Raw genomic sequence first — 24,660 nt, 5'->3', positions numbered from 1 at the left:
AAATAGGCAAATATGATTTTAAGTTCTTGATAAATCTTTAAATTATGAAAATGACAAATAAGTGTGGTTAGTACACTTTAAAAAAAAAAGTGAAAGAGTATATTAAATTAATCTAAGCCACCGATCTCGTTGACACGGGATTATTGTCCAATCTTGTATTGAAACATAGGTGTAGTTAGTACACTAATTTGATTTAAGAAAAAATTGTAAATAAAATAAAAATGGTGTTCAATCATGTACATTATTTAGTGTAGTCAAGGTGGTTTATCTTGTCCATTTTGCAATTCCAAAATAGGAAATCTGATGTAACACTGCACGGTTTAAGTTCAAACTCTCCTTGTAGTTGATAAGGGTCACAACTCAGAGACAACACTCCCTTATTTTTATCAAGTAATCTAGTGGTTAGAAATTTCACCTTAAAGCTGAATAAGTGGAGTGTTCGGGATTCGAACTTCGGCTCCTGCACATATAGTGCGATGTCCCTTTACTTCCTCATTATTATAAGAAAATATTTAAATGTATTGAATAATTGATATATATCTAGTCTATATTATTTTAGTTTATATTTATATTATAATCTAAATATATCAGTTGTTCAATGAATCTAAAAATTGAATTTTTGCTTATAATAATGTCATAAAGGAGTAGTATATATATGTTTGAACAATATGCAGTTTGATCCTCTCTTGCCCTAACGTATTCTGTCATCTCTTCTTCCTTAATCTAATGGCGCCTAAGATTGTAAAGAAAAATAAAGATGTATGAGAAATAACAACAAAGATCCTACGATTATAATTGGTACTAAACAACCAACAGAAGATGATCAACAAAGGATTCAAATCCAAACAATACAGTACTAGTAATCAATGTTTCATCCAATCCTTATTATAAGAATAAATTTATATTTTAAATTCATATAATATTTAATGTATCAAATCTATAATATGGAACAAATACATCTAACATTCTATAAATCTAAAAAATAAACGTTTTTAATTAGGATAGGAGGGAGTATATCAAACATATTCACTCATTTTCAAAGACAAAACAATTGCAAATAATTAAGCATGATCACACAGCATTTCATTTTATAATCAAATTACTAATTTGTTTGCATCATCGACCGACAAAGGATCCAAACTGTGCCATTAATGAAGGCGACAACCTCTTAGGATCTCCACTGATCTTGCAGATATATGTCTCTCTTTTCTTTTTCTACTATTTCTGTCTCTGCAAGGAACATTGAACCTTTCAGTTAACTTAAGTCTCTTGTATTTGCATAATCACCCTTCACTTACTACTCCTCCATATATACTACACTTTCAGTTTCAACTTTCAAACCACATCACTATACTCTCTCTCTCTCTCTCTCTCTCTGTCTCTCTCTCTCTCTCTCTCACTCATATATAGTTAATTATGAATAATTTTCATCTTAATACTTCTCTTCACTTAAACCAACCAGGACATAATAATGAGAATATGAATCATAATCTGAATCTAGAACTTGTCCTTGAACCATCTTCTTCTTCATCATCATCATCTTCACCTATAATAGAGCAAAGGGTATTTTCATGCAACTATTGTCAAAGAAAGTTTTACAGCTCTCAAGCTTTAGGAGGACACCAAAATGCTCATAAGCTTGAAAGGACACTTGCAAAGAAAAGTTGGGAGATAAGTTCAGCCATGCAATCTTCTAATTATGTTGAATTACCAGAACACCCTTCATCAAACTTCAATTCTCATTTTGATCATAACAATCATGTGATGAGATATGGTGGTGGTGGAAGAAAAGATAAGTTTAGTTATGGTAATTCTAAGGAAGGTCATGTGGCTTCTTGGTCAAGGGGTTATAATACTACTACTTCTGAACATGTTCAAGAGGATATTAGCCAACTTGATTTGTCCTTAAGACTTTGAAATTCAATTAAGCACTATACCCTTAATTTGCTTCTATGAGTCACATATATTCGTGAATATAATTGAAGCAGTACCCAAGTTATTACTAGCGAAAGTTGAAATAATTAAAGACGGAATATTAGAGACAGAAAAATATAATTGGTCGTGTATTTCTAACACTAAGAGACAAATTTTATATTTTTCTGTCTCAATTTCCGTCGGCGCAGTTTCAACTTTTTTCTAGTAGATTATATATATGATTTGAAGGTGCTTTATGTAAGGCTGCAACAATTATTTGAAGTGTCACTTTTTAGAAGATATGTCAGCAATTACTGTGCCACTTTCTCTTAAAGAAGGTAAATTATGTAAGGGAAACTGGGTTTCAGGTTATATGTAAGGTAAATTATGTATGTTAAAGACTGTTTTTATCTTTATGGTTTTCTTTGTATGTTTTTGTAGTACTCTAAGGATGGCAGAATATCTATATATGTTGTTGAAATCTGAGATGATTTTAAGAAAATTAGATTTTGATAAAATATCTAACAAAATGCTATGCGTGTTCCTTAGGCTGTAGCTGTACTATTACTAACAAAATCCCATGCAAGGTTGTTTCTTAACACAATGTATAACTGAGAAAACTCATGAATTAAGATTTTTTGGGTGAACATGCATGTTTGTGTTCAAACCACTTTGTTTAAGTGCTCTTAGTCAAATGTGATGATTAGTGTTTTAAACTTATCTAGCCATCCATCCAACATTGGTATAAGAGGGATGTTATTGGAACATCACATTTTGCGGACAAAAATACGACACCGTAGTTCATCCACTCTATGCACGCACATTGAAGCAGCTCAAAACATTATTTAAAAAGTCAAATAGTGCATGTTGTAATATTTTTGTTTGTTACTTTATATTCACATAACATTTTTCTTGGTATAATCGTCAATCATAACATTTTAACTTATAATTTTTTACGGATTCCCTGTATTTACGATTTGGCTTGTATTTACGGGGGAGATCTAAATAATAAGTTTGAGGGATATAGATCTGCTATAGTTAAAAAAAAACCACAGTTTTAGCTATAATCAATCTAAGCCATTCATTTCACATTCTAAGCTGTAACTGCGTTGACGCAATTACAACTTACAACATGAAATTTGTTTCCAAATTGAGTAAGAATTCTCACATAGAATAAAGAAATTGTGACTATAGACTGTACAGTAGACATGCAATTTAAAACTTTGAAACCAAAATGGCATTAAAATGGAATCATCATGTACTGCACTAATTAATGCATCATAGGATTGAATTGGTTCATTTTCATAGTGATTTTATGCAGAAATTGTACCATTTAATATACACATACAGACCTTCCTTGGGTCTGTGCACTAAGCTTTATGGGAGTTTATCATCACATGGGTATTGTTGGTGGAAATTAAAGATGGCTTTGTGCAGTACTTGCATATAATTATTGAGTATTGACACAGAAATTATGTCTCCTTCAAAAAACCTTTTTATAGTTCCTGACATGCATTTCTTTCTTGTAATCTTGATATACCAAAATGTATCTTTTCACTTAACTTTTGTTCCCAACCTACTGGCTCAAAAACATCTTCACAAATGGAAATTAGGTATAACAAATTACTCAGCTTCTTGTGTGTGTGTGTTTGCATATGCACATGCATGCATATGTATTTTAGTTGGGATAAAATGGATTCTTCAACGAGCTTTTGTCGAGTTCAAGTGTGAGTGAATAGTCTCATGTTGACTTTGAATAAAAAAATTGTTGGATATATCATGGTTCGAATTTCAATTCCTGCATATTAGATACAATATCTAATTGAAATAAGTTCATGGAGACCATTTTATAAATTTGACTATACAATAAAAAGCTTTCAAGTTTATATATGTGAGAAGTGATAATGTGACTATTTCCTAATATAAATCTGAGTCATCTTGTTGAGTGACAATTCAAATTCATAGGAAAATTAAATATTTGTTCTAATTCATACCTGTAGATTAGCCTTCTAACATTACATACCCAAATCTTGTTGATATATAAATTTAGGATTAAATGTATTGTTTATCTGTATAAAATTATAAATCTTTTGGTTCAGTTCTTATAAAACTTTTGTTCATTTTTAGTTAGTCCTCATTTTATAAAATGAGAGACTAAAAATGTACATTTTAATAAATGTGAGGATTACATATTGATAAAAAAAAATTATAAAGACTAAATTATATATAAATATTTTATAGAACTTTTTTTTCCCCATTTTCATATAATTATTTTGAAAAAAAAAAAGAAAAAAAAAAGTACTTAAAACTCTCTCATGAACGCCAAAATGCAGAAGTAAGGATCAACCTCATGTCCTAGCTTCTAAATAAAAGAAGTTTACGGTTAGGTCAATTTAATTGTTATATGGAGACTAAAATAAAAAATTTAACCATTAAATTGTAAAATGTTAGAACTTTAGAAGGAATAATTAATAAATTGGACAATAGTGATGATTCTAATCTATTTGATGAGAGGTTTAACTGAATACTCAGAACTTAAAAAAAAATCCTACTATATTTGATGAGAGGATTCTAAGCTAGAGTCCTGAATACACGATCGAAAGGGATTGTTGTCAAGTAAGTACTTTGAAAATCAGAATGTGGTTCGATATTTGGTCGGCCATAATTTCAAGAGTTGAGAGGAGGGGCCATGTTAGATGTCTCTTTAAGGTTGTAATCCATCAGTTCATGCCCCTAAGTAGCACATAATAATCCATCATTATTATCTATATTCTATTTTGTGGTCAAAATAGATATATAGGAGTACTACTACTTGACTATGTGTCCTTTTTTATTTTATAATAAAATTTTAGAGTAATGAGATGATGTTTTTGGGTAAGACCGTAAAAACTTTAACGTTAAAATAATATTTATAAAAATATTAATATTTATTTTTCTCTAAAATATTAGCAAGACTCGAAGTTAAAAACTCTTACATGAACCCTCCGCAAGTCGACGATGAAATTGGACTCTTCAAATTAGTCGTCTTGACTGAATAATGAGTTTCAAGAAAACAAAAATAAAAAACTCTCACATCTAAATTTATTTTTACTACTTGTTTTGTTTTGGACTGGATCTAAAGTCCAAACGCTAAGGAGATCCATTCCCTGACCTGTTGAGCACGGCCCAATCACGAGGCAGTCCATGAAGACCAACTCAGGTCAATAGTCACATTATATCCAACAATATTGTAACGGCCGACCATCGGTAGTTTTCTGGTAGCCATTGATGGCATTAATGACTATCAATGGCCTTGACACAACACTGGGGACTATATATACTCCATTCGTACAATGAAGTCATGTATTCTATTTCTTTCTGAAAACCTTGCTTCACACTCACACTGACTTGAGCGTCGGAGCACCTGCAAGTACACAACCTCTCTTCCATTCACCGGAACGGAAACGGAACACCACCGACGAAGTCATCTCTGATCCAAGTACAGTCACTATTAAACTAAACTTTTACTATATTTTTAGGTACATAGAGGAAATGACAAACTATTAGAACGCCTTGCCATTTTTACTAGACAACCTTTGCGTCCTAGACTTGGTCCTCACTTAATCAAGCCCACTTATCTAGTTATCTTTATTTCATTGTTTAAGGTAGAAACCGAGCTAACGATAGACTTGTCTTTTTTTGCCTGTTTAGCTAAAATTAAGCAACAAAGTTGGTGTGTTTCTTGTTCCAGTTAAGCTACGTCTCCAAGTGCGTTGTGGACTTTAGCCTTTTTAAATCACTTCCTACGGCAAATTACTCTTTCAATATGTTCATATATGAAGATGTTGATATTTGAATAATCTAATAATTGATCGTGTATTTATCTATTAAATTAGAACGTTGAATTATTAATCTTCCATATTTTGTGTGAACTACTCATCACTCTGTTCACAAAAATTATCATAATATTATATTCTTATATTAAACATAACTTATCAATCATCACTATAAAATTACTTGTAAGATGGTGATTGTAAGTCATTATAATTTCTAATCAACCTTATATATATTTAATCTAGACTAATTTGTATGTTTGATCTCTTACATTTATTTTAGGTTGGTTTCTTACTTTACGAAGTGATCTTATCTGACCAGAATGTGACCGTGTCCGGCGTTGCTCTTCTTCCGTTCCAATGAATGGGAGGGGGTTGTGTACTTTGCAGGTACCTCCGGTTAATGCTCATCATTCCGGTGGTCGGCCGTTACAATATGCATGGATATCGTGACCGTTGACCAATGGGAAGTTTTCGTGGATTGCTCCGCGAATGAGATACAAACACTAAGATTACAATAAGTTAGTACATTTAGTTGAATTCGGTATAAATTGCCCACGTGATTATTTTCATGTCAGCGGACGATTATTCAATATGAAATGTATTTGTCTATAATTGAAGTTCATTAACTACTTAAATTCAATCACATAATTTGTCTTATGAAATTTAAATTTTATGTTCAATTTACAAGCTGTCGTGTATTTATTATGGAAATTAAGGGAACTTTTGTTTGAGATTTTTTCTTTATATTTTTTTCTTCAAAAAAAAAAAAACACTTTTTATCATTTTAATAATGTTTTTATAATTTTTTTAAAAAGATCATTTTTAATCTTAAAATGAAAATCTAATCCTAATAATTTTTTTTTTTAAAAGACAAAGAATTAAGTATAGGACTTTCAATTTATTTTTTTAAAATTTAATCCTAAGAACTTAAAATTTACGATAATAAACAAATAAAAAGTTGTTTCAATTTTTTTAAAAAAGCTCTAAATAATTTTTTTTGCATTAAGCCTCTTTAATGTTTTTGCCAGTCAAACTGAAGTCATATAAATCACATCCCTTTATCTTTTTACTATAGCTAGTGTGGTAATGGAGTAAAGAAATGCTGTATGCAACAAAGTTATAAAGCCATATGCATGTCAAAGTGATTCCACTTTGATTAGTTTGTTTATGTACTTATTAGTTTGGATGAATTTTTATCATTGATGTGGAGATATATATAATCCAGATTATGTTCCTCTCTTTGTCAGAATTGAATTTGTGTTTTCCTTTTCCTTAATTCCGTTTCCAACTACAAGACTTGATTTCCTTTTCCATCATAGTCATGCTTTATCATTCAATGGATACTTCTTTGATTTAATTGCACATGTGCTTCGTATTGTCACTTTGCAATATAAAGAGATCATGATTTTAATTACGGATTATCACTTACTCTTACAACTTTCTTTTTGACAAATTTGCAACCACTAGCAATATTTTAGACAAGTATTTAAATGTAACATCCATTTTATTTATTTTTTCAAACAAAAAAAATTGCAAAAGCATCACATGTCATATGGAATTGGATCCTCTCTAGCACTTTGTGTCTGGCACCCCTTGGCCGCCACACCACCTATCATTTCACGGTATTAAATTTTTATAATTTTTCATGAAAGAAAACTAAAGATATTAATGATTCAAATTATGCATTGGTATGCGTAAGGACCATTGTTTTGGGACGGAGGAAGCATTAAAATAAAGTAAAGGTAATTCCAAAAGCATATTTAGTTGATGAGATCTTTCGGTGAGTGAGGTAATAGGTTGCTTCTACGTCCGCATCAACCAAAGTAGTTGATGTTAATTGTAATTCATTCGAGTACTTCTGGTATTCCGTTGTTGTATCCAATAAATTATTTTAATTTTATTTATATGTAATATATATTTGACATTAAAAAAATGTTAATGTTAAATGTACTTGGATCTTACTCTTGCTTAAAAGATAAAGATGTTTAAATACGCATATTTAACAACCCGGAAATGTCACTGACAAAGTAGACCTCCATACATCTTCAATATCCACCTTCATGCTTAAAGTGAGTACTAGGTCTAATTCTCGAATTGTCATATTTAATTAACTTGGATTTGTTATCAAACTAAATAAGCTTGAATCTCACTCTTAAAAAGTTATCTCAAATGATGAGAGTTGATTATTTGAATATTTATACCCACTTATTTTATTTTATGTTTTTGAATATGGTTGTATTTATTAAGTGGTTGCTTGTGTACCAATTGTATGAGTAGGCATGAGAAATTGAAATCGGTGATTAAGTAGAGAAGTGATCACACTAAATATATGTTTTTTATCGTTTAATTTTTTGTTGTATTGAGTTGTGTGAAAAGTGTGTAATATCATTTCTATCAATCATAATTCTCCTTTTGTTCTTTATTCGAGTTGCATAGAAAAATATAATTCTTCAATTTATTTTATTTTTTGTGAGAAATGTAAAGAATTTTTAATTTTTTAATAATCTTCTTTTATTTGTCAAAAAAATAATAATCTTCTTTTATTGTAATCAGGGACGGATCCAGAAAGTTATCGTACCGGGGGCCAAAAATAGTAGTAATATATAATAAAATTAAGAGAAAATAGGATATGAACCGACATACAATAACAACCATTTATTTTGCCAAATCACTCTACTACACCCCACTTTAAACAAATTTTTTTTTTTCATTGGATGTTGGTGTAATTTTTTTTTGTCAATCAAATACAAATAATCATATCCTTTTAGACAGTAGACAAAATAATAAACACTACCGAAATTCACACATAATCGCAAAATTTAGAGTTCAAACCAAAATAAAACTATCTTTTACTTAATTAATGTATATAATCTATGCTAATATAGAGTTTATATGTATATTCACAATATCATTATTTTCCATACATATATAATTGGAGTGGCGGAATGTATACATATAAATGATACGTGAGAGGGAGGGGGGGCCTTGGCCACTGCCTGCCCCCCTCTATATCCGTCCCTGATTGTAATGGGAATGTTTGGAGGGGGGCTTTGGGGGAAAAGTAGAGGGCGAAAAATAGAGAAAATTATCACTTTTTTTTTAAAATACTGTAGTATTTTTGTAAAATTGCATAAATGACATGTTTATAATTAATAGTATATTTTTAAGAGTATTTTTTTTATTATAAAAATAAATATAGATTGAATTTAGAGAATATGATTGTTGCACTTGCACCAAACTCTGTATACTTTCTAAAAAGAGAAATGAAAAGGAAAATAATTAGGTGTAGTAAGAAAAACAAGAGTGCAGAAAGTATATATCACTTAGGCCGAAAGAAAATAAGGGCCCATTAGCGCAAGCTAAGAAGGAACTTGGGTGCTGAATTAGCTCTAAAAAGTTTCCTAAATTCCAATTTTACTCTTTCACACGGATTCAAAAAAAAAAATACCCCTCACATTTTTCAAAAAAAGAAACGTTCTCTAAAAAATTAAATAATCTCAGATTTAAAAAAAAAAATTAAAATTCAAAACAAATTTATTTCTATAATTTTTATATATGTAGTTGTTTTTATTTAACAAGAAAAATATTTCATTAATTAAATTGAATGTTCAAATAGTACTTAGTACAATTTTTTTGCAAGCTCATTCCAAAAATAAAATAATCCACAAGTGTTTAAAATTACGAAGTTTTCATTTCTGTTTAACATCCTACCAACAGTTTAAGGAGTCCAAAATCCGTGCCATTTGGAATATTTCATTGTTGGTCATTCACTTTTTAATTAGGAGATTTATTACTACATTATATTTTGATTTTGATTTGAGTACCCGTTTTTGATGAGTTTGAGTTTTCTTTAATATGCAAACTTTTTTTTTTATCTTAGATAAAATGATCATGAACACCACTCTAGCACACAATATGAGATCTCGAGTTCGAATTTGAATAAATGTGTCTGAATAAGTTAAACCTCTGAGATCCATGCACAACTCTTAGAGAATGAACATCTAGGATCCATATGATGGTCAAGTCCAATAGGTTACACCTCTATACACAACTCCTTCGTACAAGTATACTGTAGTGCTAGTAGATGTTCCATCTAGTGTAGCTCATGTCATTCGTTCACACATGACGGGTGGAGGTAGAGCATGCTTTACACATATCACTATGTTTGTACTGGACACGCGATAAGCTATGAAGCACACTCCCTCGAAGGACAACAAATTTCACTTATACAATAACCTGGGGTCCTAATGATTTGTATAGTTGAATTGAAGGCGATCTTGTTGTAGTTGATCAAGGCAAAACTCAACATGACTTGAATTGTCGAGTATAACTAAACATGTTGGATGATGAGGCGAGCAAGAGTACGGGTAGACACGACCTTAACGGTCAAGTTTAGCTAAACACACCAAATGATGAAATTGTGCTAGACACATTGGATGATGGAGATGGGCTATGCATGATTTAACGATTTAGTTGATTTGTTTGAAAATTGTATAAATCATAAATTTTCATTTTCATATTGACTTTTTTCAGCCTTCGTTGAACTGTGTTTTCCTTCAACAAAATTATATATGTCAATATCATATCATTCATAGATGCATCCACTCAAATTACTTCAATTATACTCAAAGTTATCTATTGTAAAATTGTAATATGATATAAACATAATATTTACTAAAATTTATTTTTGTTAGCATTCAAAATTTTACATCAATAAGCGTCACGTCTTTTAGTAGACACATTATTTTAAAAAAAATTATTTAAAAAAAATGATATATTTAGGGAGGGAGGTAGTAGATAGTAATAAAAAAATATGAAAGATTTTAATAAAAAAATAAAATAAAAGATAAATATTGCATTGCATTAATTAAATTGAGTGTGCAAATATTGCTTTTGTACAAAACTTTAGGCATATGGGAAAATATATTATGAAACTAGAGAAATTCAAACAATATTTAGGAACCGACAACAAATTCAAGCTACTATGTTTCACTCTAGCAGGATCTTTTCTTCACTCAGTATGCCTCATCTTTTGCATATTTTTTTAAATTCCTGTGGCAAATTTTACACATATAAAATTACCAATTTCAACTATACATTGATCATTTGCCTTTGAAATGCATGAACCTCTTTGAAGAGTACATTCTGAAAACTTTGTAGGCTGAGATAGCTGAAATCATAGTCATTATAATAGGTGCTATATAGCCGCATAACAATGCCCCTGCAATTTGCTCACAAAATCTGGTGAATTTGTTGCATATTTTCATCCACTGGAAAGCTTCTGATCCATTAAGTGCGAAAATAGCAGCTTGAAATGCTGCAGTGTTTGTGGCGAATGTCAAGTACACTACAATCTGTTGTTAAAACAACCAACATTTGTCAAATGATTGTTTCACACAATGATTTAATTCGAAATGTCATATCATTATAAATATTTGACTTTAACGATAACTACTTCTAAAATTGTATATATGATTGGCTGTGATTTATTGACAATTCGAAAATTTACATGCTGACGGTGCATCAAAATTAAATTCTTCAAATCAAGTAATTAGACTCAATTTAGTCATGAAAAAAAAAATTGAACTCAAATGGTTGATGAGCTTAACCTAGAACGATCAATCGGAAGAACTTGAATCAATCAAGAATTTTTTTTGAATTAAATACATTTTCATTTTATTATTATTATTTCTGATCTAATAGACTAGTAGTACTAGTTTTGACTAAGACTAGTAGTACTAGTTAATAGTTATGCTTATGATTTCATACTTTTCAATGAATAAATTATAGATCTTAATTCTAATTGTAAAGGAACAACCCTTCAATTTATTTTTTTTATTAGTCAACATATAATTAAAATATAAAAATAGCAAAATAGGAAAAGAGTAATTTAATCACCTGATCTAGTAAGAAAGTAATCCAAGCAATGTACATATAATAAGAGGTTTTGAAGTTTGATATTGTAGGAAGAGCTGAGAAAGTGTGTTTGCATAATTGAAGCATGTTATAGCCAGCAGCTGTAGATGTAACATACACCAAGATCCTAAAAAACCATACAATAATTCATATATATATATAGTTCTAAATCATGCTACATAAAAATGAGAGAACAAAACAAATAAGGAAAGATAATTTTACTTGAGAGCATCCAAGTCCTTGTAAGTAGCTTTCTTTGAAATCATTAAAAAGACAACTTTTGTTTGAGTATCAAAAGCAACTAAACAAGCTGTTGATACTAAGAACAATATTGCTATGACTCTTAGATAAACTTCCCATTTTGCCATTCGGAATTCCATTTTTTTTAAGATATGACAATTGTCCTGAATTTTAGTGCAAATTTGGGATCACTCATTTATTGAATACTAGTATATGTACTAAGAGATACAGTGCCTCCAAAATGGTTGACACAACATTACTGGTTGAAATTAATCCACGGGGATGGTGGAAATCACTCATCTCAACAGCTACCTAATTCATATTAATGATGTTTAATTGCATACACGTCTCATTGATGTACAACAATGAGAGAAACGTGGAGATGTGAGAGCTTAAAGAGACTGAGAGAATTATTTATTTATTTATTTGTTTTTCACCACCAACTTAATCTGTGATTCAATCTCAATTCTGATATCAAGTGGTTATAATCTTCTTCCAATTGTAATTGTTGAGGATCGAATTATAATTATCCTTAATAAATTCAGCGTCAATCAACTGCTCAACCAACCGTTGATAATTCTTAAATTAAATTGTTGTTACTAAGAAGCACCGAGAAGCGATTTAATTAGAGTATTAAAAATGGCTTTCAGTAGTTACAGTAGGAGGGAACCCCTATTAATTGAATTGCGTCCCTACACATCTTATTGTTTAATACTATTATTGTCCGTTGTCCATAAAAAAAGTTATCAGATCTATAACGCAACTAATTTGGATTCACTTAGTAAAGTTGTTCATTGTCACATTAATTTCGTTTCTCTAGTTAAAGATGCGGTCCTATTGTCGTTTCTAAGAAGCACTGCTTATTTCTGCAATTGCATTGCACATACAATACTATAACTTAACTGATGAAAACGAATCCAGCAATGATGTGACCCACTATAGTACTTTCTCATCCACTTGGGCTCAATGTGATGATTGTGATCCCAAATGAATCCAGCTCCATCAACAAGAATTTGGATGTTTTCTTAAGTTGACTTTAATCACTTTAAATGCGAATAAGTAGAGTATCAAAAATTGGAACTCAGCCTAATTATTTAAAAACCTGATCGAATATTAAAAACAACATCTAATAAAATATATATATATAAAAAAAACGTTAGTTAAAAATTAGGAAAAAAATAACATATGTCCTAAAGACACATGTTAGCGAGTCAAAAAAGAAAATGTTTTATCATAACTCATGTATTTAATTCACTTTTTAAACTTTGATCACAAATTAATTACACAAAATTTAAGAGAATATTTCTACTTTTGAACTGTTAACTTGTGTCTTTATGGTACATACATGTACCCTTATGACACATGTTAGTAAGATCTTAAAAATTATTTTCTATTTAAATTGTAAATAACATAAAAACACAAAAAATAATTATTATCGTATATAATATCAAAAGGAGACATGATTAAAACTAAAATCATGAAGAAAAAAAAAAGAGATTGTAGGAATTTAAAATAAAGACCTTGCACTCAAAAAAACAAGAGATGTTAAAAATATTGTGTCAAACTAACCAGAGATGTTAATTATTTTTGTAAATAGAAATCCGCTTGGGGATTGCCTCCTATAAGAAATTTTTTTCTGCTAGAACAAGGATGAGAAAGAACCTCTCCCCAAGGTAGGTTTAGAAATGGAGACAATTTTTTTTATAATCTTCATCTCGTGAAAACTCTATTCTCGTACATTTTATTAAAATAACATTTATATTTGTGTATGCAAAATTGTTGGTTGATGCTATCTATTCGAGAAGATGGGACAATTCGGAATTTAGTTTAATTGTTAATGACATTATTCTTCTTATGTCATCTTCTTATGTAAACTTCGAGATTAAGTTTGTTAGGAAACAAGCAAATTTGGTTGCTCATACTCTTGTTAGGGCGGCCAATGTTTGAGCTAGTTTCCATAGATTTGAGATTATTCCCTTATGTATTAAACATTTATTAGTTAATGATATGAATTAAGTTTGTTTGGTTAAAAAAAAAGTATTTTATATATTATATTTATTTATATTTTCAAATAATACGTGTAAATTTTGTTTTATATGTGATTTTATTGTTGTCACAACAACAAGACTAACAATAGTGTCTTAATTTTTTTTTATTTTATGATTAACTTTTAATTTTTTACTATTAGTTTGATCGAAAATAATAAAAATTTGATATTTTTTTAATGTTGATTGATCCCTACTAAAACAATAAGAATCCGTGGAAATGAGACTAAGAAAGAATATTCCCCAAAATTAAGAATAAAAATGTAGATAAGAAGTATTTTTTTTTAGATAGATGAAATGACAAAGTTATTATAAACTCATACTCACACACACAAGTAAAGAAGTCGGAGTTCAAATCCCAATCATAACATCTAATCCAACAATTTCGAATTTTTTTGTCAATTAAACTAGAACTTTGTGAATAAGAAACATTTTAAATAGTGAGAAAAGGAAGTGAAAAAAATACATCCGTTTAATCTCTAACAAGTTGAGATCCCTACAAAAAACCAAACAACATTATGTTCAAAGTTGGAGTCAGGGAGATCCAAACAGCTCTACAGAACTAGGCCTCCAATTTTTATTTTTTTTAAATAATCTTTTTATCTAGGTAGGGGTGTACATGGGTTGGGCAAATCCGGTCGATCCAGTCAAACCCACCCAATTCAACCCAAAAAAGAAGGTTGGGTCGGGCAAGTGGGTGGATATGGATTTCAAAAATGAAAAACCCATTAAAAAAATCGGGTTTCGGGTAAAACCGAACCCAGCCCAAAAAACCCACTAACCCACTAGTGCTATGTTTCTTGAAATTTTTTTATGAAAATACTAAAGATTTTTTCATTTGATTATTAAATATTTTTATATTGAAAATGAGTTATACTATTTTTTACGAAAATAAAAAAGATTGAATAATTTTTATAAACAATTATGATAACTTTTTGCATTATTTTTTTAAAATTTTAAAAAATTGAATAATTTTCATAAACAAATATAGTGATTCATGGTTTAGTCATTTGATATTAAAAAAAGCAAAAAAATCATTTGGATAACACGCTATCCAGCCCGTAAATTAGTAGATTTACACACAAAAAATGAGTGATTACTTTTTATAGTGAAAAAAAGTTACCCTATTTTTTAAGAAGATACATTGATTGAGTTATTTTTTATGAGAAAATATGATGATTCAATATTTAGATATTTAATAAAAAAAATAGAAAAATAATTTGGGTAACGCACAACCAAACCCAATCCAACCCGGAAATTAGTGGATTTACCCAACCCGGCCCAATGTTACAACGGGTGATTATTTTACTAAACCCAACCCGGAGTACCATATCTGGTTTGAGTTTTAGTTTTACTATAGGGACATGCGATGGGCTTGTGTAAATTCGTTGCTGACTTACTGCTTACGTCTCCATAGACTACATTAACTTACTGTTTGCACCCCATAGATAAATTATTATTTTTTTATTTACTGATTATCACCAAATTGGTGAAAACTTTGCATGAATAAAGTTAAATTTTTTTTTTTTATTGAACATAAAGTTTTTTTTTGAGAAATTTATGAACATCAAGTTAAAAATATTAGTATTGTTTATATGTGAGATAAAGGGTGTGTTTGGTAACACAAATAAGCTAGCTTATAGCTTATTATATGAGCTTATAAGCTTGTTTCAAAAAATTATAGGTGTTTGGTAACAAACTTTTTGTACTAGCTTATAGCTTTTTTTCAGATGCTATTTCAAGTAGCATTTGAGCTTATAGCTTATAGCTTTTTACACTTTATTCCATTTTTACCCATTAATTTAATAACTACCCACTCTAAAAAATAAACTACCCACTATCAATTATGTAATTTTATATTTAATAACTACTTTAAAAGCTAATTTTACCAAACACTTTAATTTCAATAAGCTAGCTTTTCAGCTATCAGCTATAAGTTAGCTTATAGCTTATTTTTACCAAACAGACCCAAAAGGTGTGTTTGGTAAGTCCAATAAGCTAGCTTATAGCTTATTGGACTAGCTTATAAGCTTGTTTGAAAAAAATAAAAGTGTTTGGTAAAAAGCTTTTCTCACGAACTTATAACTTTTTTTGAGATGCTGTTTCAAGTAACGTTTGAGCTTATAGCTTATAGCTTTTTACAGTTTTTTCCATTTTTAACCTTTAATTTAATTTTATTATTTTTTATAAAATAAAAAACTACCCACTAAAACAAAAACTACCCACTACATATAAATGTCCTTTTATGTCTTTTTATATTTATCAATCATTTAAAAAGCTAATTTTACCAAACACTTTTCAGTTATCAGCTATAAGTTAGCTTTTCAGCTATTAGCTAGCTTATCAGCTATAAGCTAGCTTATAGCTTTATTTTACCAAACAGAGCCAAAGAAAGAGTAGGAGTTGGAAAAATCACACCCGTGAAATTGAAATATTATTTATATTACATACATAAAATTTATTTACAATAACGAGTTACAAAAAAGACTACTAACATAGCTCAAAGAATGATGGCAAATTATAAAAAGATTGAGACATTCACAATTTTTATTTTTTTTTAGGTTTATTCAATTATTTGGTGCTGACGGTGCATTCCAAAGGAAGACCTTGAGGGAATCGCTTAAGATCATTGCAATAATTATAAATCATATAATTCTTCTGCACCCATTTTAATCTCTTCTGATTTGTAGAATCTAGCTGTTGAGATAACCAAGCATTATTAGAAGAAGAGTTGGAGTTGCAAGAAGAAACTCCATTAGACCAAACACAACCATGGGCTTTGAAGTTTCTAAATGAAGCAGTAAATGGAGCTTGAGTCCAATCTGTTTTCACAAGTCCACCTCTTGTAGCCCAATCATCAGCATTCCATAGACTTGAATATAATTTCATTGGCTGATTCTTTGGATAGGGAACACCTTCACTCTCTAAGTTCTTGAATTCCCTAATTGGTCTCCCATCAATATAGAATCTGGAAAGTAACAAAAAATCCATGTAATTAGTTCAGTTAATCAAAATTATTTTGTTTGTATAATAAATTTTGAAAATAAGAATTTATGTGTTGCGATTTTCTTTTGCCGCCCTTTCTAGTTCTCGCACGTCCTACACGTTTTTATTTTTATGGTCTTACACGTTTCCATTTTTATCCTTCCGCTACTTAAACTAGCGGACATTATAAAGATAGGGTGTCTTTCGAGTATCAACTACTTACAGAGGTATTTTGAAAAAATGGACAGGGTCCTAACATATTTTCAAACTTTGTAGATTGGTCCCTCAATCTCTTAAAAAATTGGAATTTGGCCCAAATTTTTTTGTAAATAAATTTTCTTAAAATTAATCTTTTTTGGTAGATATAGACTAAATGACAAAAATCATTATAAACTCACGTGCATAAAATTGAGTCATCAGGGTTCGAATTCTAAGTTCGAACTAACAATTTCGACATTTGTGCTGAGCTAGGGGATTTTTTAAAAAATTACTCTAGCAAAATAAATAAAAGAATTAAATTGAAGCATTTAGAAACTTACACAACATGTGCAGGATTCCAGAGAAAGGAATATGTGTGAAAATCTGTAGTTGGGTCAAACCAAAGATAAAACTGTTGCTCTCTGTCACCTTTGCCTTGTGTGTACACATTGGTATGAACTATATAAGGATCACCACTCAAATTTCCCAAGAACTCAAAATCTATCTCATCCCAAGATGACCCTTCTGAACGTAACTGCAATGCATGATACAATAATTAGGATGAAACTATCTCCATAACTAGCATTAAACATGTTAATAAGGATTAATTAAATTAAACTCACATAATAAGCGGTGACTGTGCCAGCTGAATTTCCAGGAACAAGTTTGATTTGCATGTCAATCTTACCATAAAGATATTGATTGTTGGATTGAAAACCAGAGCCAGAGACTCTGTCTAGAGACAGAGTAAGAAGCTGACCATTGTTCAAAATCTTACCTCTTCCATCTCCCCAAGTGATACCAACATTTTGATCTAAGTTTCCAGCTAAAGCTACCATGAAAGATGTAGTAGTTATTAAAAATGTTACAACAAGCATTGCATAATTAGCATAAGGAACACAAAACAAATATGCCATTAGAATATTGGACAGTGTGTAAATTTGTGATTATGTGTAAGAAGTGATGAAACAGCAAATTTGTGAGGTCTAATTTATAGTAAGTTATAAGGTTTGTGGTTTATGAGAATGTTATTAAGTTGGTTGGTGTGATGAAGTGGGATTTGACAGGTGGAGAGCAATCAATCGGTATGAATTGCATGGTGTTAATCATAGTTTAAGAATTTTGATTAAGTGGTACATTACGTGGTGGTTCTTAGTGTAGCCACTAATATAGGTTTATTCTACCAAACCGAACTAGTGTTTGTGCTGTTGATTAGTAGGATTCATCCAAAGTGCTACAACTTGTGCATTTTATAGTTATTAATTAAGTTTGAAAATATGATTAATTTAGTTTGAATACACAACATAACATGATTGAGCTCAATTGATTAACAAAAATGAATTGTTAAACTCCAGTTTAATTAAAGTAGCTTCTTCTAGTAGTGTGTACAGCACTTTGTTGGCTTTCCAAGTCAGCGGCAAAGAGGGAAGGGAATTAGTTTGTTTCATGATATCCTTTTATTACAACCGTGTACATTCTAGAAATATGTACTACTAATTAATATTAACTTCTAGCTTCTTATATCGTGGGACTTGGAGGAATAGTAACAAAGAAAACACTTGACTGGTTATATCCTGTGATTTCATAATGTTGACGATTATGTAAACCGCACGAAATTTCACCGACTATAGTTACACTAAGAGGTCTAGTAGTTCAGAGTTCGGTTTCGAGGTAAATAAAGTCTGGCCAAAAAATTGTTCCATCCAGAAATCGAACCCGAATTATTCCGAAATCCATTCTTTTTGGTAAAGTTCGTTAACCACTTGAGCTAAATTACTTGATTACCGTTGCACTAAGTTCTAAATATATATTGGTCAAGATGGTATTGATAGTTGATACCTTCAGTTCAGGCTTCAACTACATCAACGCGTGTGAATTTTTGTGATGCCGCATGGTACAAGCAACCTCATTTCACTGTCAAATTTCTAAACCGCCATTACTTTACATTGCCATCTGTACTCCTAACTCTAGTTATCCTTATTCTATTTTTTTCCTCAAATGATTCTAGATCGTGTCACCAACCACTGATTAGAATTGGAGAAAAGGTTTTCTTACAAGAAAATTTAAGATGTGTCATAAAAATAATTAAGAGTTTATTTTTTTACATGGTTGTTATTAATAGATTTAAAAAACAACCATGTAAAAAAATAAACTCGTAAAAAATAAAAAATTATCACACTAATTATTAGCCTAAATATGATAATAAATCCATGTAATTTGATTTTTTATTTCATTATCGATATTCGGTTGGTTTACTGGACAACCTAATCTAATTCGAAGGTTCAATCTGACATTAAATAATTTCAGCCACTTCCGATTATAATTGCGCAGAATTGAACAATGATTATTCCTACTAAATTTAACGTCAATCACAACCTGATCGACTAACTATTGGTTCATGTAATTGAACTTTGGAAGAAGAAGGTAAGATTTGATCAAAGGCGGTGAACGTTTTACACATTAATTGTGTGGCTGGCTGTAGATATATAGCATTTCATGCACAACCGCGTGTAATGATATGCTTTGCTACGGGGGGGCATCCACCCATACCACCAAACCAAACATTGTCTTGTCTTGTCTTCTCTTTACCCACTCCTCATTCCTCACTAACTTTTTTCAACCTTCTCATCACTTTCCTCTCTTCATGCACTATAAATACTTTACATTCAATCTTATTTTCAATATCACATCCAATTAGGCAATTACTATATCATCACTACAACATAAAATCTATTCAATTCAATGACTTGTTCAAAAGTTACTATCCTACTACTAGTCCTTCTAATTTCTACGGTTACAATTGCATATGCTGCCAATTTTAATCAAGATTTTGATATAACATGGGGGGATGGTCGTGCTAAAATACTCAACAATGCCCAACTTCTTACTCTATCTCTTGATAAAGCCTCTGGCTCTGGCTTTCAATCCAAAAATGAATACCTTTTTGGTAAAATTGACATGCAACTTAAACTTGTTCCTGGTAACTCTGCTGGCACTGTCACCGCCTATTATGTAAGCACATCCAATATATTCATTCTTTACTTTATTATTATTATTACTTTCATAATATAAGGTCATATTTGAAATCCAAACACAATAAATATAGAATAGTCACACGAACAAAATGTAGCCGGACAACAAGTTGCGTTGTTAAACTTTTGCGTATAGAAGCTTCCAATTAATTTCTACCAGCTTATAGAAGTTTTTTTACTGATTGAAATTTTTTATGCTCAATTCAGCTATCATCAAAAGGGGGTGCATGGGATGAAATTGACTTTGAATTCTTGGGAAATTTGAGTGGTGATCCTTACATTCTTCACACCAATGTGTTTAGCCAAGGAAAAGGTAACAGAGAGCAACAATTCTACCTTTGGTTTGACCCAACTGCAGATTTTCACACCTATTCCATCCTTTGGAACCCACAACGGATTGTGTAAGTACCAACTTAATTAATTTCTTTTATTTAATTAATTCTTAAAATAAATAAACTAAAAAATTGATTTTTTTTTCATTACTTGTGTTGCAAGCAACTAAATAGTCTATTAAATTTCTCTGTTTTTCAGTTTTTCTGTGGATGGAACTCCAATCAGGGAATTCAAGAACATGGAATCAAAGGGTATTCCATTTCCCAAGAATCAACCAATGAGAATCTATTCCAGTCTTTGGAATGCTGATGATTGGGCTACAAGAGGAGGACTTGTCAAAACAGATTGGTCAAATGCTCCTTTCACTGCTTCATATAGAAACTTCAATGCTAATGCATGCACTGTGTCTTCTGGAATATCATCTTGTAGTTCAACACAATCTAATAAGAATGCTTGGTTTTCTGAGGAGTTGGATTCTACAAGTTATGAGAGGCTCAAGTGGGTGCAAAAGAATTATATGATCTATAATTACTGCACTGATATCAAAAGATTTCCTCAGGGTCTACCTCAAGAATGTAGGATGTCTTAGGAGAACTTGTTTTTGTGGATTTGAGAATTCAGTTTTCCATAATCCTTTGTGAATTGTATTTCCTATACGTTTGTAACTTTCATAGTGATATTCTTTGATTCATATTTCATTGTATAAGTGATCATAATAAAGGAAACAATTCACATGGTTAATTATTTCCTAATTTTCATTCTGCTTTTTCAAAGACCATGACAATAAATTAATAGTCACATAGTAAAACTAGCAAAAGTTTTCAAAGTTGTAAAAACTAAGCTACAAGAACAATAACAAAGCAGTAATTGTTTTGTCAAATTAACTACTCCCTCCGTCCCAAAAAGAATGACCCATTTTGAATATATACACTATTCATATATATTGTTTTGACCATATTTTTCTACTAATAAATAAAAATAAATATTAACATATAAAATGTTGTTAGATTCGTCTCGATGAGTATTTTCAAAATATCAATTTTTTATAATTTTTACTATTATACAATTAAAGATATTAGTCGCCAAAGTTATGCATTGGCATGCGTGTTTCGGTCAACTGAGTCATTCTTTTTGGGACGGAGGGAGTAAAATAATACTAGTAAGATAACTTAAAAATAGATTTAATGCAATTTTAGACCCTTGATTTACCTAAATAAATGTTTTAGGGTTTTTTCTAATTAACTTAAAATAAGCAATATGTATGTGTAATAAAAGTTGGTTACAAAATAGTTGCGGGCACCACATGCAAACCTAGTTCTCATTAGTTATTGGACAAATACTCCCAAATTATCAAAGAGTAGAGTAGGTGTCACCATATTTTAGTCATCTCATTTAAAAAATCCGAATTTCTAATTTACTACTTGAATTAATTCATTGTTGATACATTTGTTTAACATTATATGAACTTATAGATATGTCTAACGTAATATATATATATTTTGAACATAAAATAGTCATAATTAACATTGACAATAAAACGAATATAAATTGATCATTAAGACTAAAAACAAAATAGAAACTTTTGGAATGAACAAATTTATAAACAAATTTAGACAAAAATGGTTTTTAAAAATTATGATGTGAAGAAAACTCAAAAATCATTTATGTAATCTAATCAAAAGGACGGTGAGATGAGTCCATTCCTCCACGTAAAAGTAGAAGAAGATACAGTATGTAGAAGATGTGGGAGACTAATATTTTTTTAATAAGCAATGTTAGTTACTAATATCTCCATTGTGTTTTCATCATTTGAATATAAATATAATATCTTAATTTCAAGGCTTTTTCTGTTGTTGACAACTCGGTATCCAGTCTAAGGATGAACTAATTCGAGAGGATCAATTTTACCGTCCACTTGTTGGGACGCTGTTTAAAGCCACCATATTTTTATTTTATATGGACTAGTCCACTGAGATTAACACCAGATAAAATCGAACTTAAAACCTTAAGAGGAGCATACTCCAAGATCTCAAATTAACACCACTAGACCAACCGAAATGTTATTGATAAAATGTTTAAAATATCAATGGTGATAAATATTATCTCTTACATATAAAGATAAATGGTCTTTACAATTTTTATATTAGAAAAAATAATTTAAGTTATACAAATTTGTTTAAAATAGCAGGAAATAAATATTTATCTAATATTAAACGTTCATCAATTAGATTACCACAGTAAAAAATATAAGAGCTATGTTATGAATTTTTGACACGTTATCCACATTAATCCACATATTGAAGTGGTCCATGTTAAATGTCAGCACTTGCCTAATTCCAAAGGAGTATCTAACAAGTAACGTTTTCTTGTTGGATTTAGTCCTATCCTGAGCATCACCGGTCTGATGGCGGTGTTGCTATATTGGCTGGGACTTGCCTACCCTATTGATATGTGTGACCCACATTATTACATCATTAAAACTAACCCAACTCAATAGTCATAACTAAAATATGCAAATGCGCGTATCCAAAATCAGGCAAACCAAACCAAACCATTAATAGTATGTACTACTTTTTCTTGAGTCTAAGATGTTGGCCAACCTGCAAGAAACGAGTAAACCCCACTTGCAAAGTTGCAAATATTTTATTTAAGACAGCTGAGGCCAAATAAACTACAGCTGTATGAGTGCACCACTTTCCTCTGTTCCTTCCTTGGTCCTTACACACATACATTTAGGCCTATATAAATATCACTCCTCACTTCTCTGCCATAATCATCCCTTCAACATATTTCATAGCCACTAACAACTATTACCAACATACAATTCAAATTTACTCAATATGGCATTTATTCATTCTTCAACAATCACTGTCCTATATGTATTTGCATCTTTCATGACAGCATATGCAGCAGGTAACTTCTACCAGAACTTTGATATTACTTGGGGTGATGGTCGTGCCAAAATAGTCGACAATGGCCAACTTCTTACTCTTTCCCTTGACAAAGCCTCTGGTTCTGGATTCCAATCCAAGAACGAATATCTATTCGGCAACATTGATATGCAGCTTAAGCTTGTACCGGGAAACTCTGCGGGCACCGTCACTGCTTACTATGTAAGTACTACTAACACTTAATTATACTCTTAATGCTAATGCTATAATAATATTCAACTTTCAAATTCATGATCATGTGTTAATTAGTTTCTCTATGGTATGCAGTTGTCATCAAAAGGATCAAATTGGGACGAGATTGATTTTGAATTCTTGGGGAATGTAAGCGGAGAACCATACATTCTACACACCAATGTGTTTAGTCAAGGAAAAGGAAATAGAGAGCAACAATTCTATCTTTGGTTTGATCCAACTGCTGATTTCCACACCTATTCCATTCTATGGAATCCTCAGCGCATTATGTAAGTACTTTTTACAATTACAATTACGATACATACACAAACACCAGAAACGATACTCAGACATTAACTTATCGACACATGATGTTGTTAGACACCAACACGTATCAGACACCAAACACATCTTTAATCTTAAGTCTAAGTGTTCTGGTAGATTTAGAATTCCTTCAAAATGTATCTATTTCACACTAAATTGAATATTGATGAGCTTGTGATTTTATTGAATGCAGTTTCTCAGTGGATGGAACACCTATAAGAGAATTCAAGAACATGGAATCAAAAGGAGTTGCATTTCCAAAGAATCAGCCAATGAGGATATACTCAAGTCTATGGAATGCTGATGATTGGGCAACAAGAGGTGGTATTGTCAAGACTGATTGGACAAATGCTCCATTCACAGCATCATATAGAAACTTTAATGCAGATGCTTCTTCATCCAATGCATGGTACTCTCAACAGTTGGATTCAACAAGTCAACAGAGATTGAGTTGGGTGCAAAAGAATTACATGATTTACAATTATTGCAATGACTCCAAAAGATTTCCGCAGGGCCTTCCAACAGAATGCACTGCATCTTAATTAATCTTTCTTTATTCCTATCGAAACAATATACATGTAGATGTTTTCTTTTTCTTCTTTCATAGGCCTATTCTATTGGTTTTACTTGTAATGTGCTTCATGTTAATTCATTTATTCTTTGATACAATACAATAAATAAAGATTCAGTTTTATTTTCTTCCAAGCTTCATATAATCTGTTAAATTGGTCGATTC

The 24,660-nt window shown here is 30.6% G+C and overlaps 5 protein-coding genes across 5 annotated transcripts; 3 read left to right on the top strand and 2 right to left on the bottom strand.

Annotated features, from left to right (window-relative positions):
- Nucleotides 1-1,416: 1,416 nt before the first annotated feature.
- LOC123904354 (zinc finger protein 2) lies at nt 1,417-2,002 on the top strand. Its single transcript, XM_045954030.1, has one exon. It carries the CDS (start codon nt 1,417-1,419, stop codon nt 1,915-1,917), a length of 501 nt encoding a protein of 166 aa, XP_045809986.1. The 3' UTR covers nt 1,918-2,002.
- Nucleotides 2,003-10,569: 8,567 nt separating this feature from the next.
- LOC123908617 (CASP-like protein 2C1) lies at nt 10,570-12,083 on the bottom strand. The gene is made up of 3 exons (XM_045959305.1): nt 11,868-12,083; nt 11,628-11,772; nt 10,570-11,083 (listed from the first exon to the last, which is right to left on the bottom strand). The coding sequence occupies exons 1-3, from the start codon at nt 12,023-12,025 to the stop codon at nt 10,832-10,834; spliced, it is 555 nt and encodes a 184-aa protein (XP_045815261.1). The 5' UTR covers nt 12,026-12,083; the 3' UTR covers nt 10,570-10,831.
- A 4,268-nt stretch (nt 12,084-16,351) lies between these two features.
- On the bottom strand, nt 16,352-18,250 carry LOC123908884 (probable xyloglucan endotransglucosylase/hydrolase protein 23). Its single transcript, XM_045959612.1, has 3 exons — nt 17,737-18,250; nt 17,455-17,648; nt 16,352-16,898 (listed from the first exon to the last, which is right to left on the bottom strand). Exons 1-3 carry the CDS (start codon nt 18,028-18,030, stop codon nt 16,502-16,504), a joined length of 885 nt encoding a protein of 294 aa, XP_045815568.1. The 5' UTR covers nt 18,031-18,250; the 3' UTR covers nt 16,352-16,501.
- Nucleotides 18,251-19,793: 1,543 nt separating this feature from the next.
- On the top strand, nt 19,794-21,219 carry LOC123908885 (probable xyloglucan endotransglucosylase/hydrolase protein 23). The gene is made up of 3 exons (XM_045959613.1): nt 19,794-20,125; nt 20,353-20,546; nt 20,677-21,219. Exons 1-3 carry the CDS (start codon nt 19,856-19,858, stop codon nt 21,065-21,067), a joined length of 855 nt encoding a protein of 284 aa, XP_045815569.1. The 5' UTR covers nt 19,794-19,855; the 3' UTR covers nt 21,068-21,219.
- Nucleotides 21,220-23,158: 1,939 nt separating this feature from the next.
- Nucleotides 23,159-24,622, top strand: LOC123908978 (probable xyloglucan endotransglucosylase/hydrolase protein 23). Its single transcript, XM_045959736.1, has 3 exons — nt 23,159-23,591; nt 23,697-23,890; nt 24,118-24,622. Exons 1-3 carry the CDS (start codon nt 23,319-23,321, stop codon nt 24,464-24,466), a joined length of 816 nt encoding a protein of 271 aa, XP_045815692.1. The 5' UTR covers nt 23,159-23,318; the 3' UTR covers nt 24,467-24,622.
- The last annotated feature ends 38 nt before the right edge of the window (nt 24,623-24,660 follow it).

This window comes from Trifolium pratense, linkage group LG2 (assembly GCF_020283565.1).
Source record: "Trifolium pratense cultivar HEN17-A07 linkage group LG2, ARS_RC_1.1, whole genome shotgun sequence".
Classification (NCBI taxonomy): domain Eukaryota; kingdom Viridiplantae; phylum Streptophyta; class Magnoliopsida; order Fabales; family Fabaceae; genus Trifolium; species Trifolium pratense.
The sequence above is the reverse complement of the archived record's forward strand: the minus strand, read 5'-3'. Positions and strand labels throughout refer to the sequence as shown.

Bases quoted from the DNA above. Each gene is read 5' to 3' on its own strand.
- LOC123904354 (XM_045954030.1), top strand. From the start codon at position 1,417: ATGAATAATTTTCATCTTAATACTTCTCTTCACTTAAACCAACCAGGA.
- LOC123908617 (XM_045959305.1), bottom strand. From the start codon at position 12,025: ATGGAATTCCGAATGGCAAAATGGGAAGTTTATCTAAGAGTCATAGCA. The intron at 11,773-11,867 runs GTAAAATTATCT...ATGGTTTTTTAG, and splicing joins AAGGACTTGGATGCTCTCAA to GATCTTGGTGTATGTTACAT. The intron at 11,084-11,627 runs GTGATTAAATTA...TTTTAACAACAG, and splicing joins TTACTTTCTTACTAGATCAG to ATTGTAGTGTACTTGACATT.
- LOC123908884 (XM_045959612.1), bottom strand. From the start codon at position 18,030: ATGGCATATTTGTTTTGTGTTCCTTATGCTAATTATGCAATGCTTGTT. The intron at 17,649-17,736 runs GTGAGTTTAATT...CATGCATTGCAG, and splicing joins GCACAGTCACCGCTTATTAT to TTACGTTCAGAAGGGTCATC. The intron at 16,899-17,454 runs GTAAGTTTCTAA...GTTACTTTCCAG, and splicing joins TGGAATCCTGCACATGTTGT to ATTCTATATTGATGGGAGAC.
- LOC123908885 (XM_045959613.1), top strand. From the start codon at position 19,856: ATGACTTGTTCAAAAGTTACTATCCTACTACTAGTCCTTCTAATTTCT. The intron at 20,126-20,352 runs GTAAGCACATCC...TGCTCAATTCAG, and splicing joins GCACTGTCACCGCCTATTAT to CTATCATCAAAAGGGGGTGC. The intron at 20,547-20,676 runs GTAAGTACCAAC...TCTGTTTTTCAG, and splicing joins TGGAACCCACAACGGATTGT to TTTTTCTGTGGATGGAACTC.
- LOC123908978 (XM_045959736.1), top strand. From the start codon at position 23,319: ATGGCATTTATTCATTCTTCAACAATCACTGTCCTATATGTATTTGCA. The intron at 23,592-23,696 runs GTAAGTACTACT...TATGGTATGCAG, and splicing joins GCACCGTCACTGCTTACTAT to TTGTCATCAAAAGGATCAAA. The intron at 23,891-24,117 runs GTAAGTACTTTT...TATTGAATGCAG, and splicing joins TGGAATCCTCAGCGCATTAT to TTTCTCAGTGGATGGAACAC.